The 17,236-nt window shown below is 42.0% G+C and overlaps 1 protein-coding gene across 1 annotated transcript in view; it reads left to right on the forward strand.

The window, feature by feature from the left end:
• DHH (desert hedgehog signaling molecule) overlaps window positions 1-15,925 on the forward strand; it is a 134,469-nt gene extending 118,544 nt beyond the window's left edge. The window contains exon 3 of the mRNA XM_073663777.1: window positions 13,275-15,925. Within this exon, the coding sequence (XP_073519878.1) occupies window positions 13,275-13,903 (629 nt within the window). The 3' untranslated portion in view covers window positions 13,904-15,925. The remainder of the gene's footprint in view (window positions 1-13,274) is intronic.
• The last annotated feature ends 1,311 nt before the right edge of the window (window positions 15,926-17,236 follow it).

Here is a 17,236-nt window from a genome sequence, read left to right on the forward strand (position 1 = left end):
ATATAGTATAATGGAGCACCCACATAATATAATATAGCCCCCATATAGTAAAAATGCAGCCCCATATAGTATAATTCAGCCTCCATAGAGTATAATGCAGCCCCATACAGTATAATGCAGCCACATATAATACAATGCAGCCCCCATATAATAAAATGTAGCCCCCATATAGTATAATGCAGGCCCATATAATATAATGTAGCCCCCATATAGTATAATTCAGCCCCATACAGTATAATGCCGCCCAATATAATATCATGTAGCCCCCATATAGTATAATGCAGCCCCCATTGAGTATAATGCAAGCCCCCATATAGTATAATGCAGGCCCCCATATAGTATAATTCAGCCCCCATAGAGTATAATGAAGACCCATATAATATAATGTAGCACCCATATAGTATAATGCAGCCCCCATACAGTATAATGCTGCCCCATATAATATAATGCAGCCCCCAAACAGTATAATGCAGCCCCATATGACCCCATATAGTATGATGCAGCCCCATATGACCCAATATAGTATGATGCAGCCCCCCCATACAGTATAATGCAGGCCCACAGTCCTCCAGTATTATGGCCACCATTTACTCACTGATGTAAAAAATAAATAAATACATACTTATCTCTCCTCGTTCCTCTGGTCTCTGCAGCGCGTCTCAGCAGCTCTACTGCCCGGCGCGCGATGAAATGATGGGAGAGGAAGCGTCACATGACGCTCTCTCCTCCATCATTGCTTTCAACTGTATTGGCATCTACGATGCCTATACAGTTGAATACGCAATGCGGGGGAGAAGCGGCGCTGGCCCCCTCTGACTCATGGGCCGTGTGGTGTGCTGCTATTAGCAGCACGCAACTGGCTGGGGGCCCCTGGAGAGTGGGAGCCCTAGGCAGATGCCTAGTCTGCCTGCCCCTAACGCCGGCGCTGACTGACAGGTCTCTCCCTAAACACACATAGAGAGAGAGACCTGTCGGTGTAGAGGAGCATGGTGGAGAGGAGAAGCTGACAAGGACATGTCTTGGACTAGTCAACCAAGACGCATAGACCTTGGCCGGCTTTTCAAAGTATCATTTCAATGAAACGCTGCATTGTTTCACAGTTTCATAGCTTTCAAGGCTGAAAGTAGACTTAACTCCATCGAGTTCAACCTATGGCCTACACATGCACGACTGCAGTAACCAGATATCATCTGACTCATGTGCCCATGGTTTGGATAGCATGAATGTGATTTCAGGTTCTTGTTAAAACGCAATTATTGTTACAGTATTTTCTAGAGGAAATGGTCAGCTGAGGTCTTTAGAAGCATTTGGGGGAACAGGGACTCTTTTTGTAAAAAAATAAATAATAAAAAAAAGTACTTGCCAAGTATAACAGTAATACCCTCAAGACAATTTACACTGTTGAATTCCTAGAAATAAAATGTAACAGTAGGTGGACGTATACTTTTATTTATTACTTGTTCCAGTCCAGTGGATAATGGGAGGATTTATCTTGAGGAGATGTAACACTGTATCTTTCCATTATACAACAATGAAACCTTATTAATACTACATTGTGTGTACTGAGTGTAATGAGACTATTTTCCTGTATTCTGTGTACACACATCTTTACGCATATATTACCACCAACATTTCCTCACCTTACTGCTTTTGTTGTCTTCTCAATCCCACATTTCACATTGTGTCTTCTTATTTCACAATTGTGTTCACCTAATTACCTCTCAGTTTCTCTTTTTACGCTTACCTGTTGAAATTAAGATATAAAAAGTAAAGACAATGACAAGTCATTTACTTAGAAGTTAATTTTATTGTAATGCCAGTGTTGTTAAAATTCATAGTAGAGGTTGAGGGACAGTAGATATAAATACAAAAAACCTTACCTCTTTTTTCCACCATTGTTGCTCTGTTAGTCCCATTGATCACTTAATTCCTGCCATACATTATTCACATAACCACTACAACTTATAACTGGCTTCAATGGTGATACTGGCATGTTTGGCATCAGATGTATGAGGCCAGTGATTGGCTGCAGCAGTCATGTTAATGATATATGGCACAATATCATTGCTGGAAGTAAGCAGAGCCCAGTGGGGACCAGTAGGAGTATTTGCAATGGAGCAGCAGGGAATAGAAAAGTTGAGTATAGGTTTTATTATTTAAAGGGATTGTACCCTTCTGGACAAATTATACTTAAAGGCTTCAGGGCCCCATGTAAAATAAAACAATGGATATTTACCTCCCGCATCAATGAATGTCAGTACCACTGTTCCCGCTGATCACCTGTAGCTCATCAACATTCCATCAGAGTTTACAACCTTCATAGTATCCAAACATACAAAATTAACATACAGGTTAATTTGTCATTCTGAAAGTGAATGCTAACTTTGCACATCACTTTCCATTGATTTTGTGAGAGAATATTGGTGTACAATACAATGTCATTACATTTGCAGTGGGGAAAATAAGTATTTGATACACTGCTAATTTTGCACGTTTTCCCACCTACAAAGAATGGAGAGGTCTGTAATTTTTAACATAGGTACACTTCAACTGTGAGAGACAGAATCTAAAAATAAAAAAACAGAAAATCACATTGTATGATTTTTAAATAAATTGCATTTTATTGCATGAAATAAGTATTTGATCACCTAGAATGAATTCTGGCTCTCACAGACCTGTTAGTTTTTCTTTAAGAAGCCCTCCTACCTCTGCACTCATTACCTGTATTAATTGCACTTATATAAAAGATACCTGTCCACACACTCAATCAATCACACTCCAACCTTTCTATTATGGCCAAGACCAAAGAGTTAAGGACACTAGGGACAAAATTGTAGACCTGCACAAGGTTGGGATGGGCTACAAGACGATAGGCAAGCAGCTTGTTGAGAATGCAACAACTGTTGGTGCAATTATTAGAAAATGGAAGAAATACAAGATGACTGTCAATCTTCCTCAGTCTGGGGCTCCATGCAAAATCTAGCCTCGTGGGGTAAGGATGATTCTGAGAAAGTTCAGGAATCTGCCCAGAACAACACTGGAGGACCTGGTCAATGACCTGAAGAGAGCTGGGACCACAGTCTCAAACATTACCGTTAGTAACACACTACACCATCATGGATTAAAATCCTGCAGGGCACGCAAGGTCCCCCTGCTCACGCCAGAACATTTCCAGGCCTGTTTGAAGTTTGCCAATGATCATCTGGATGATCACAAGGAAGCATGGGAGAACGGTATGTGATCAGATGATACCAAAATATAAGTTTTTGGTTCAACTTCGCTCGCTGTGTTTGGAGGAAGAAGAAGGATGAGTACAACCCCAAGAACACCATTCCAACCGTGAAGCATGGTGGGGGAAACATAATACTTTTGGGGTGCTTTTCTGCAAAAAAAAGACTGGACGACTGCACCGTATTGAAGGGAGGATGGATTGCAAGATTTTGGCCAACAACCTCCTTTCTGTTATGATCTGCAACATGAACTAAGGAAAGAGAAGGGAAAGCTGTCTCTACAGTAAGACTAAGCTGAATCCCTACGATGTAGCGGGCTGCCTGTTCCTTGCAAACAGACCCGCCTTAGTTCTCCGCTAGTCTGAACGAAGTCCTATAGCATAAGGGGAGGGGTCCCTAAAAGAACTAAGGACTGGAACAAAAATGGGACACCTCCTAAACAGAGAAGTTGTTGCAGAACACAAAATGATAAACTGACAAAAAGGTACTAGAGGTCCCAGAAGGACCAAATGAACTGACAGAGAAAGGCACCGAAGCACCTGGCTAGCAAAACAGTCAAACACTGAAGTCCAGCACAGCCAAAAGGGTGGAACTGGAATTTAAAGGCAGATGGTCACATGACCGCAAAACACAAGATGGAAAAAACAAACAGGAGGGTTCTAACAGTACCCCCTCTTTTATGAGGATCCTCCGGATCCTCCAGGCCCAGGCCTATCTGGAAACCTCCTGTGGAAAGCTCTAACAAGCCTAGGAGCAGAGACATCATCCGCCCTTACCCAGGAGTTATCTTCAGGACGGAAACCCTTCCAGGAGACGAGATACTGTAATCTCCCTCTATGCCATCTAGACTTCAAGATATGAGAAATTTCATATTCGCCATCTTCCACCACAGGAGGAACTGTGACAGTGGCATCCCTATTTGATACATCAGCCTTTTTCAACAAGGAAACATGAAACTCAGGATTAATCTTCCAGGAAGTAGGGACATCCAGCCTAACTGCAGACGGGTTAACAACCTGAAGCACTTTAAATAGACCCACAAACTTAGGACCCAGTTTTTTAGAGGGAATCCTCAACCGCAGGTTCCTTGAGGACAACCAAACTATGTCACCCATAGTAAACAAAACCTCCTTACGTTTCCTGTCAAAATACTTCTTGGACTTTTTGTTAGCCTCTTGAAGGTTGCAACAAACATTAGTCCAAACTCTTTCCAAATCACTGGAAAAATTCTCCTCCTCCGGCACCGCTGACCCCAATTTGGAGAACGAACCAAAAGACTGATGTCTCCCAGTACAACAAAAAAAGGAGAACACCCAGCAGAGGAGGATGTGTGATTGTTAAGAGCAAATTCTGCGAGAGGCAGAAACTCAGACCACACCTCTTGATTGTCTGCCACAAAACAACGCAAAAACTGTTCAACATTCTGGTTCTTTCTTTCAGTCTGTCCTTTAGACTCAGGATGATACCCAGACAAAAATTACAAATGGACTCCCAACCTGTCACTAAAAGCACGCCAAAAGCGAGCCACAAACTGAGGTCCTCTATCAGAAACAATATCTGTGGGAACGCCATGAAGCTTGACAATCTCCTTAACAAACGCCTTAGCGAGTGTCTTGGCGCAGGGCAACTTAATGAATGGAACCAATTGACACATCTTACTAAAACTGTGCACGACCACCCAGATGACAGTAAAACCCTCGGACACTGGCTGATCAGTAATAAAATCCATTGTGAGATGCGTCCAAGGCGCACTAGGAACCTCCAGAGGGCAAAGCAACCCCGCAGCAGGAGTATGTGAAGCCTTTGACCTAGCACACACCGTACATTGACGCACCCACTTGATGACTTCTTTCTGCCATCCAGGCCACCAAAAACTGCGACTGATAAGTCTCTTAGTCTCAGTAATTCCTGGATGACATGCCAACCGAGACTCATGACACTCCACAAACAAATCTATCCTAAAGGTTCTAGGCACGAACAACCTCCCATGGGGAGCGTTAGACGGAGCATCATCTTGAGCTTTCAGAATCTTATTCTCCAAAGCGGAGTCCAATGCCGCCACCACAACTCCTTTTTCTGTAAAATGCTCTCCTCCTCCTCGGCACCGACCGCAGGAGAGAAGCTGCGAGATGAAGCATCGGCTTTAACATTCTTAGTACCAGGGATATAGGTAACAGAAAAATGAAACCTGGAAAAAAAAGTGCCCACCTAGCTTGACGGGCATTCAAGCGCTTGGCAGCATCCAGATAGATCAAATTCTTATGATCTGTGAAAACCTGAATAGGAAATTTAGCGCCTTCCAAAAAATGACGGTAATGTTCAAACTCGAGTTTAATAGCCAGCAACTCCCGATTTCCAACATCATAATTCAGTTCGGTTTCCGAATTTTTTTTCGAAAAGAAGGCACAAGGATGTACTCCATCCCTGTTCTCCTGAGACAAAACTGCTCTGACCCCCACCGATGAAGCATCGACCTCGACCAAAAAAGGCTTGGTCTCATCAGGCTGCATAAGGATAGGGGCAGAACTGAACCTCTCTTTAAGATACTTAAACGCTTCAATGGCCTCAGTAGTCCACTGGACCGTATTCGCACCTTTCCTGGTGAGATCGGTTAGAGGCTTAACAATTACAGAAAAATTCTTAATGAATTTCCTGTAATAATTGGCAAAACCCAAAAATCTCTGTATAGATTTCAAACCAATAGGCCTAGGCCATTGCTGCACAGCCTGAACCTTCACAGGGTCCATCTCAAAGCCCTCGCTGGAGACAATGTAGCCCAAAAAACTAATTTTCTGCACAGTGAACTCACATTTCTCCAGCTTAGCTGCAACATGAACTAAGGAAGGAAAGGGGAAAGCTGTCCCTACAGTAAGACTAAGCTGAATCTCTGTGATGTAGCGGGCTGCCTGTTCCTTGCGAACAGACCCGCCTTAGTCCTCGGCTAGTCTGAATGAAGACCTATAGCATAAGGGGAGGGGTCCCTAAAAGAACTAAGGACTGGAACAAAAATGGGACACCTCCTAAACAGAGAAGTTGTTGCAGAACACAAAAGGATAAACTGACAAAAAGGTACTACAGATCCCAGAAGGACCAAGCGAACTGACAGAGAAAGGCACCGAAGCACCTGGCTAGCAAAACAGTCAAACAACACTGAAGTCCAGCACAGCCAAAAGGGTGGAGCTGGAATATAAAGGCAGATGGTCACGTGACCGCAAAACACAAGAGGAAAAAACAAACAGGAGGGTTCTAACACTTTCCTCTGTAAGAGCATTGAAGATGGGTCTTCCAGCATGACAATGACCCAAAACACAAAGCCAGGACAACTAACGAGTGGCTCCGTAAGAAGCATTTTAAGGTCCTGGAGTGGTGTAGCCAGTCTCCAGACCTGAACCCAATAAAAAATCTTTGGAGGGAGCGGCAACTCAATGTTGCCCAGCAACAGCCCCAAAACCTGAAAGGTCTGGAGATGATCTGTATGGAGGAGTGGGCCAAAATCCCTGCTGCAGTGTGTGCAAACTTGGTCAAGAACTACAGGAAACGTCTGACCTCTGTTTTCAAACAAAGGTTTCTATTGTAGCAAATACTTATTTCATGCAATAAAATGCTAATTAATTAAGTAAAAATCATAAAATGTTATTTTCTGGATTTATTTTTAAATTCTGTCTCACAGTTGAAGTATACCTACGATAAAAATTACAGACCTCTCCATTCTTTGTAGGTGGGAAAACTGTCAAAATCGGCAGTGTATCAAATACTTATTTTCCCCACTGTAAGTACAGATAACAGGTACTGACTAGAGATGATCAAATCTTTTGAAATTCAAATTTACCAGCTTTATATCAATTTCCCCAAAAAACAATTTCTAGCTATTTAACTGGCCACAAATCCAAGTAATGTAAGGCCTTTAATTTCCAGGAAAAAGATGCATAATAATCTGAGCTCTCCTAGTACTATATTAAACCCCTTTCAAGCTTTACACAGCCGTAGAAATGTCAAAGTGATCTTAACATATTGAGCAATGGATAAAATGAAAATAACCGTTGTTAACTTACAGCTTAACAGCCCACTACACTGACAAACTTTGTAAGCTTTTTTGATTATAAAACCTTTCCAAAAATAATTCATTTGGGGGGGGGGGGATACCTGCTTTGCTGGTATTTATACACAGGCGATGTACACTGAAGAAGCTATGGCTTTTTGACACCTCTAGGTTCAAAAATTATCCCAGTTTGGGGAGTAGCAAGAGGTTTGTTATTTGTTAAATGAAGAAGCTATAGCTTTTTTTTTTACAAGAATTAAAAAATATTTTCTATTTTGGGTTCAGCAATAAAAATTTTTTTTGTAAAAAGAAGAAGCAGTGGCTTCTTCACAAGCTGTGCAACAATTATCCCTATTTTGAGATCAGCAACAGTTTTGCTGTATGCAAAATGATCAAAACAATGGGTTTTAAATCAAGATGTGCTAAATGATTCCTTTATTTACGGAGCAGGAACAGCTTTGCTGTTTTTAAAATAAGAAGCTTTGGTTTCTCAACAAGCTATGCATAAATTATCTCTGTTTTGCAAGAGGGCAGAAATTCACTGTTTGGAAAGAGAAGAAACAATGACTTTTCAACAAAACATGCAAAAATTAACCCCTTTGTGTTTTTTTATAGCTATTGAACACAATGGACAAGCAGGAGTTGTGCCTATGAGCAATGGAATTGGATGTGGCCGTGATAGCAAGCATATAGTATAGAATATGATAGGGCAGGTAAGGAGATGTCTGGCAGTGTAGGGCCAGCACTTGCAGCCCCATCACCAGCTGTACAATATAGCTATAGAACACAGTGGACAGACATGAGATGTGTGGTTGTTGTGGCTGTCTAACTGCACTGACAGTGGCAGATTCTGAACAATATAAAATAGGATGGGGCAGGCAGGGAGATGTTCGGCTCTGCGTGTACAGCACTGGCTGCCCTGTCACTAGCAGTACAGTTCAGCTTTAAAACACAATAGACAGAATGTGTGGCTTTCGTAACTGCATAGTGGCAGTGGCAGCTCCAGAAGCCTCACAATATAGAATTAGATGAGACAAGCAAGGAAATGTCCAGGTGTTTGTGGCCAGCACTGGCAGCAGCAGTAGAGTACCATATATATTAGAACAGGCACGACATTTCTGGATGGGTGGGGGCATCAATACTAACATCAATAAAAGAGTGTAGAAGAAAATGGACAGGCAGGTATATGCTATGACAGATCTAATCATTGTCATCTGCTTTAGTTAAATGAAAATTGGCACTGATCCATGCTTGATTGATTGACAAATATAAGGTTTTCCACACTTATGGAGACAATTTGGTCTGCTCGGGCTTGACAAAACCACCTGCTGCTTTACCTTACATGAACAAAAATACTGAGGGCTGGGTTGGGGTCATATCTATCAAAGAGAATGAGGAAGAGGTGTAGAGGGAGATAGATAATTGCCACCTTGAGGTTGGAATAAATGGAGCGCTCAACAGTGGAGGTTCCACCACGTGTCCGGGTTGTAGCAGTGCTTTGCTGCTGCTCAAAACATTCACACAGTGGACCGTGAAAGACATGTATTGTCCCTGTCCATACTTGCTTCTCTACGTGTCTTTGGTGCAGTGCACTTTACAATGCAAAGATAAGTCAAGAGAGTGGCCTACATTCTCCTGCATGTGAGAACACAGAGCAGCCACCCCTTTCTACATGAAATAATGGCGAGTGAGCATATCTCAGTAAGGCTGACAGCACGCCATCATTTCTTAAAAGGCAGTAGAATCCACTAAGTGGTATTTCAGTGATTGCAACACCAGGAACTTGAGCAGGTAGGAGTTGAGTTGGCACACAAATGGATGACTGGAAGTGTACGTCTGTTTCCTCGACACACAATCAGGGATAGATATCTTGCAGTGTGATGGAGAAGGACTAGTAAGAGTGTGGATGATTATGTTGGTGATCATGACTCCATCCAGGTCCAGCCAGCAGAAAGAAGAAGGGGTAGAAGGACAACTTGGGCATTTGTCAGATTGCTGAACAGCTTGCTTTTCCCGAATGAGCATGTGATGTCACTTCATGTCCTGATGAAGAGACATAGCTCTTAGTTTATTGAAACCTAGACATCCGCAGCTTATGTTCCTCCTGCATAGCCTGCAGACGGACAAAGATTCATCTACCAGCAATGTGGAAAACAATTCTCCCATCCAAGATACCTGCATGTAGCATTCGCCACAAACTAAGACCGATGCTTTTGTAGCACCCCGAGGACTCGGCTGCTACAGGGGTATTGCACCTCGAACCAGAGGTGTGGTATTCCACTCCCGGGTAAGGATGGAGCGTGGAACAGAGCTCAGTAGGCTGCATACACTACACTCACCCCATTTCCGGGGGACCGATCAACGGTACTCCCACCAGATAGATGTGCAGGTACGACAGCTTCTGTCCCTGGCTGGAGTGGGGAGGGGGGAGGAACATCCCAGTGGTGTAGGAGCAGACAGGGGAGTGACTCTGGGCATAGGTAGGAGCCCATTGGGTGCTGGTCACCTGGGCTCGGGTGTCAGAAGGGAGTATAAAGGGTGGGCACCATCTTGGATTAGAGAGAGTTCAGGCAGGAGGAGAAGAGGAGAGGAGCTCAGCCAGAGAGGGCTGACAGGGAGCTGTGGCTCAGTCCGGGCCTAGCTCCAGAGCCAGGCCTGAAGTGGAGGCCTGAGGCAGGGAGAGAGAGAGAGAAAGAAGAAGGAGGAACAGGAACACCAGGAGAGGCCCAGAGACGCAAGAAGAGAGGGAACCCTGAGATCCCACGAGTTAACGGGTGAAGGGTTGGCAGAACAGGGTACCGGATCCCAAACTGGTGGAGGCCAATTATCCTCAGCCAGGAACCGGAGGTCGTGGTCAAGCCTTGGCGCGACCCCTCACCATATCCACCAGGAAGGCATACCACGTATAGGGTCAGGGGAGCCGGGAAAGGTTTCGCCACCAGAAGGCCCGAGGGAGCCGGACAAAGGTGGGTCCCCGTGGGGACGGCCAGTAGGAAGGAAGAGAGGGGAGCCCTGGACCACGCTCTGGAATTGCCTGGGAGTTGGCCGAGTCCCTGACCTGGTGGACGCAGCATGACTCGGGTGGTCCTTACTGTGCACAAGCGACCTGATAAAGAACTGTGAGTAAAGCTTTTGAAACTGCACTTCACGCCTCCGTGTTTCGTCGCGGCACCTGCACCATCAGTACTGGGACACCCGCACCATCACTCCCATCATCAATCTCCACACTAGCTGCCCTGAGGCAATACTCCTCCCGTGGGGAGTCACCCCATACTGAGCTGCACAACTAACATCAGCCTCAGCGGTCTGCAGTGCAGCGGCGGTCCTCACTGACCGCAATCCACGGGTGGCGTAGTCGAACTCTATAACATCTATAAAATTCCGCCACTTAGTTTGACACCCTGGGCACGGACCGGGTCACCGCCACGAGGACTACTACCCCTATCGGATCCGGCTCCGGGTATTCCCCGCATGCGCAACGCTGCCCAACATGGCCCAGGGGGCGCGTCACTTTCAGGCGCTGTTGAGCCTTATCCACCAACAGCATCACCATCTCAAACTGACGGTGTCGCTGTCAGAGATAATATCATCGTGCTGTGACTTAGATAAGTGGTGTGACATATATTCCATTAAACGTATGTGCAGACGATCAGTAAACGCTGCGGCTTTCCGCAGTGGCCGGATGTTACAGCATAGTGGATGGGATTTGTACAAATCCCATGCCCACTATGCGTTCCTGTGCTCCTGCGGCTTCATAGACATGTGGCGTGTCTTCACAGACCGCAGCATATCTATTTCTCTTGCAGAGACGCTGGTCTCCGCAAGAGAAATTCTACCAGTGCAATGGATAGGATGCGGTGAAGCACGCATGAACACAAGCGGCTTCATCTGCATGCAGCGCTTTGAACGCAGCATCAAGTATGCTGCGTTCAAAGCGCTACCATTCCTGACGGTGTGCACATACCCTAAGTCTTACACTTCCTCCTTGGTCTCCTTTGCCAGAAGTGTAAGCTGCATTTCATAGTGCAACTGCCCGTACGGCTGGTGCCACTGGTGGTGGAGCTGCTGCTGTTAGTGACTTCCACATTCTTAGCTGTGGTATGTTTTTTTCCACACTGCTCCATTCATTGCCATTCCAACTTTTCATTTTATCATACTTTTTGTACATAAGTAGAATTAATGTTTTCAAAACTTTTCAGTCATTCAACCCTTGACAAAAATGACTGAATAAAAAATGCTAGGTAGTTACATGTGATGCCCCAAAAGCCTAATGGAACAACAGCCCTTAGTATTGATGTGGTATGTATGGGTCACAAAATTTGAATACTTAAAAAGGTGTGCAAAAATAGATCTGCAGACTTAAATATGTAGATTTTTGTTAAATTATTTTTTTGTCTGTTAACAAAATTACATCCCCTTTCCAAAAAAAGAATTTATTAAAAATGCCTAATAGATACAGTACATGTCCGGAAAGCAAAATGCAGCAAAAATTCACAGTATTGTTGAGTGTGTATAATTGTCAAGTTGGGCTATCCAAACAGGTATGAAAAAAGTTAAATGTGTAGATTTTTTTTTAGATTTCTATATTTTAAATACTACTCCCTCCTCTTTGACAATAAGGATATAATAAAAAATGCTACCTTCGTAGGTACATGTCCAGAAAACAAAATGCGCCAACAACCCGTGCTATTGTTGTGGCATGTACGGTTGGCCAATTGGACTCGTAAAAGAGGTATGCAAAAAGTTAAATGAATAGATTTTTAAATTTTTCTTTCCTACTTTTTTTTTAATATAATTTAACGACCTTTTCTCAAAAAAAGAACGCAACAACATCCTAAAATTCAACATCCCAAAAACCACCACCTCCAACAGGGCATTGTATTGGTGTAGTGTGTACTGATGTACCATTTGACAAGTGTGCAAAAATAAGAAAATTCAAATTTGTAATATACACTTTTTAAAGTAGACATTTGCATGTAAATGACTGTATTGTTGGGAATTTTCTTTTGTCATTAAAAAAAAAAACAGTTTTCACGAAAAGGATAGCACAAGAAATGCAAAAACTCAAAGCAGTTGCTTATCACTTGTCACAAGCAAGCAAAAACATTTTCCCTAACTTACAGTGATTTAAGTTTTTTTCTAAAGTAGAAAAATGTGATCACTGAGGCCTTGCATTAGATTTTTGCTTTTTAGTTTTTGAAGAATGAAGAAAAAATGTGTAAATAGCAGGACAAGGTGCCAGCCGTCCTTTATTATATCACTGATGAATGACACACAAGTCTTCTGCTGTTGGCACCTCTCTTAGCTCTCTTTCCCCTTATCAATTAAATCTATATATTATTCACAGACTATGACCCCCTTGTTCTATCTTCAGCATTGCAGTTGTATACTGCACTATGTCTGGAAGAGTTGTCCAATGTTTAAACCATTTTTCTCCCTATTTCTAATGTGCTACGAGGTCCACTCTATGGCCTTTAACAGCCTAAAATAGCTGCTGTGTACTCTGCCTCAGCTTTTATAGTGGCTCTGATAGTCCCTCCTGATTGGCTGCGCTATGTGATGTGATTGCTGTAAGGAATCCCATGCTGCTGCACGTAAGGTCATGTGAGCTCTCTCTGGCTAATGCACTCTTTGGAATTGTGTAAAATGGTGCTAAGTGACTTTTTTTGGCAACTCTCGTAAATCGAATAGCAAATTATTCAAGTTCACCGGTAGCTGCGAATTTAATGAAATTCAACACATTCTTACACAAATAATACTTTATGTTGCAAACAGTAACATAAATGAGAATACAAATGTGCTGAGAGGACATCTGGGGCGTAAATATACAAAATGTGAAGAGGAGTCTCCATACTGTAATAAATAACATCACTGTTTTGCTTTAGCATTTGATCGCACTATTTGTTTGTGTCAGGTTTTTGCTTTTCTCATTATTGTCACCTTTTTTTTCTTATAAGGTATACCTTCCAAATATGTTCTGATATCTACCTTATGTTCTCTTACAGACAATTCCTTAGCAGTCCGTTCTGGTGGCTGTTTTCCTGGCACTGCCATGGTCACCCTAGCTGATGGTCAAAGAAAATCTCTTTCGGAAATTCATCTTGGCGATAAAATCCTTACTACAGATGAGACTGGACAAGTGACAACAACAGAAGTCTTGTTATATTTGCACAAAGACCAGGATAAACTGGCCACCTTTGTTGTTATAGAAGCTGAAGGACATCCCTATAGACTAAGATTGACATCGCACCACCTACTTTTTGTAAGCAAAAACCCACCAGTGGATTTTATGCCTGTTTATGCCCATCGTGTTCAGGTGGGAGAATATGTTCAAATTTATACCAATGGCTCTCAGCTTGTACCATCTAAAGTGGTGAATGTGTCTGTACAAGAAGAAATTGGGGTTTTTGCTCCACTGACTGCCCATGGTACATTACTGGTAGATGGCATTCTAACATCCTGCTATGCAATTATTGAATGGCATGAATTAGCACATAGATCATTCGCTCCTTTGAGATTCCTTTACAACATGTTCTCAATATTTCCAGAATTTGTAGACAGTGATGGGATTCATTGGTACTGCCACTTTCTTTATGTGCTGGCCAAGAAAATTCTTTGGTGGGAGATGCCATGAAGTGGCATTTATTAGGTTGGCTAATTTAGAAATGCTGCTTCAGAGGGGTCTCATAGACCTACAGGGACTTTTTTTCCCTTGTGCTTCCTGTATGCTGCCAAAACTTAAAATTCAACACATGCTTCATGGCTTGAAGGATCTCTGTTCCCAAAGTTTCTATGTCATAAAACTACTCAGTAATGGCCACGTTGTTCAGACAGACTAGTAGCATGTCAAATGCTCCATGAAAATTGCTTATCAAACTGCCAAATTACCTTTGTGGATAACGGATAATGGTCATGCAAAAAAAGAGATCTCTGAGGATATAAAAAAGTTGATGTTTAATCAGTAGTAGAGGAGAATGAGTCTTGTTTTGCTATTACAGTCAAAGCTATTGCTATACAACCTATTGCAGTTCACATGGATATTCCAAAGTATGGAACATGCAACTAGCATTGATTTCAAACTAGATCTAAAAACCATATTTTGCATAATTTCATTGGCTGTAGACTGCACTACTAAGGAGATGATTGTCTACATATATGTATGTCCTCTCTCTTTGACTGGCTTGGCATAACCTCATGTATTTAGCTTTTTATTCCACCAGAGATGCATACATCTAAAAATGTGTTCAACTACAAACCTAAATCTGTTAAGCCAGAAACATAAAAGGCCCCCATACACATTAGACAAAAGTCAATTGAATCCAGCAATTTTTGAGGGAACAGCCAACCATCTAATGTGTATGGAGGCCTTTGAGTTTGAAGGATCAGGTGCTTTTGAAATTATTCACCCTATTCTTTTGCTTTGCAGGCAGATAAGCCACCGTCATGTGAGTCTGGCAGTGGCTTACTTCAATCTCCCCATAGAAAACACATGAATGCTCAACAGAGCTGAGCATTCGAGTAGATGGAGGAGTCGGGAGAGATAGCTGTTGGCCTGACAAGGTGAATGAACACCTTAGCAAAGGTCATTGTGCACTGATTATTTATTACTTTGATTTCAGTAACTGCTATGATCTTCCAGTACATTTACTAATCAATGGAAGGTTTTCATAGAACTTGTGTGAATGCAGGATTCCAACGGGTGCTACAGGGCAATAAAACTCAATGCCTTTACTTAAACGATGTCTACAGACCGGATGTATACATAGATATTATTATTGTTGATTGTATTCAATGACAGAGGTAAATATGTGATTCAATCAAAATTGTTATAAGGGAACAACACCCATACATTTTCAGCTTTGGTATTTGAGACTTGCTTATTCACTGTTAAACATCAATAGTTTCAATTAATATTCCTAACCTAAAGGGGTTGTATCAGTTTGAAGGCTGTGCTAAGATATCTTTAGCAGTCCCATAAAAAATGAATGGAGTTGTGGTGTGCCCCATTCTTGGGAGCAGTAGGAGTCCCTGTAATCAGACCAGCAGTAATCAATAAGTAGTGTCATATTCTGTGGATAGATGATAACTTGCCATATTGGGGCCACCCCTTTAAATAGGACCATTTACCAATTTTTTCATGTTGAACTGGACACACAATGTAATAGTGACTGTAGAGGGGGATACAACTTTTTGTTTTGTTTTTCATTTTGCCTCTCGATTGCGCAGATATTAGAAATCAAAATATTTGGCACCTAATAAGTTAACCTCTAAGTCCAAGTGGGTGTTATCAGATAGCAACTCATACTGGCAGAATAAGTAAAGAAATACACACCCCTAGTGAAAAGTGTCTAATAACACCCAGTTGGCTTAACAAACGTTAACTCATTAGGTGCAAAATATTTTGATTGCTCATATCTCCACAATGGAGAGGTGAAATGAAAAACAAAATAAAACAAAAACATTTTATTCCACTCTCCAGCCACTATTACATTGTGTGTCCAGTTCACCATGAAAAATTTTGGTGAAAGAAAAAAATCTGATTTTTACTTCACTTCAATCATGCCTCATAGTGAAAAACAGATTTAAAAAACCTTCTACCCCAAGTAACTAATTCTGTTGGGCTTTCTCTGTATGTTGTGAATAGGAGTGGCATAAGGGATAATTCCAGCCCTATAAACCATTGACTGTTGAAAAAGACAAAGCATCACGTTTAGACACTTCTTTTGGTGTACATTTTGAGCAGCACCACCCGACATGGGCAGGATCCTGTTTTTTGCAGCACCCCCTTGTATTGAAAAAGGGTCATTGAAATTAAAAAGAAAGGTAGCTGACTTATATGTTTGAAGTTATACACTTTTCCAAAATACATTCTGTACTATAGGGCTTTTAGAATATCTGAATGGTCACAGGGTGGGGTAATAAGAAAATGCTATATGTACTTCCCAATCAGGTGCCACTGCTCCGCACTGACTGCAGCAGTCACTGGTTGTTGATGCCAGCAGTCAGTTCAGAGGAGTGGTGCTGGTCAGGGAGGTGATTCTAACGTTTTTTATTACCTAACTTTGGGTAATCAGAAAAATTTTAAATCAGGGAAAACCCCTTTAATTCCTCATGTTTTACTGGATTATTTACACTTGATAGACTGTGTAATGCCTGCCATTAGGGCTATTTTTACTAAACGATTTTTCAGTGTAAGTAAGAATTTTTAAAGTTGCCATACGCATTAGTGTAAAGTAAATCAAAAACTTTCATCAAGTAAAACTTGATGGCGGACTGTCATTATTTGGAAATAAAGTTGTCTGTCTTAATAATTTTCATTCAACTGTAGCTGATCCATGAAAGATCCTTTCAGAAAAATGTTCCCAAAATGCCCTCTAAATGTTCCAAGAATGAACAATCATCCTTTGCCCTGTGTCATTGAATTTGAATGGCCAGTCTGAACGTCAGTAAAAGCCGATATAGACTAAAATGTGTATGGCTGGGTCTGTGTAAAGATCATGCACCAGATAATTGTCATCTATCAACCTGATTCTATCAAATGTGTATGGCCACCTTATGGCCTAAAATAGTAAAATAATCATGACCACTTACTCTTTTTATACCATTCAGGCATTAGTATTCTGGTCCCTGCCTGTGCACTACCCTCTGTATCATCCATGCCATCATATTGGCATGCACACCTAGGGTGACATGGATACAGACAGACTACTAGAGCTAAAACAGTATTGTAATAGTAAAAGAATATATTGGAAAAACTATTATTTTACTATTTTAGTGTTTAAAAAAACTTTTCCTTTTAACGGAGATGTGGCGTGGAGCATTTTGTAGAAGTGCAAAGGCCCCCGTACACATTAGACTAATGTAGGACTAACTAGCCAATATCGACAGGTTTGGCTGATGTTCTAATGTGTATGGAGGCGCTAGCCAACTGATGGTGGGGGGAGATACCAATCACACATGTCCGATT

This window comes from Phyllobates terribilis, unplaced genomic scaffold (genome assembly GCF_046119375.1).
Source record: "Phyllobates terribilis strain yellow unplaced genomic scaffold, ASM4611937v1 Scaffold_2__4_contigs__length_985480577, whole genome shotgun sequence".
Lineage (NCBI taxonomy): Eukaryota > Metazoa > Chordata > Amphibia > Anura > Dendrobatidae > Phyllobates > Phyllobates terribilis.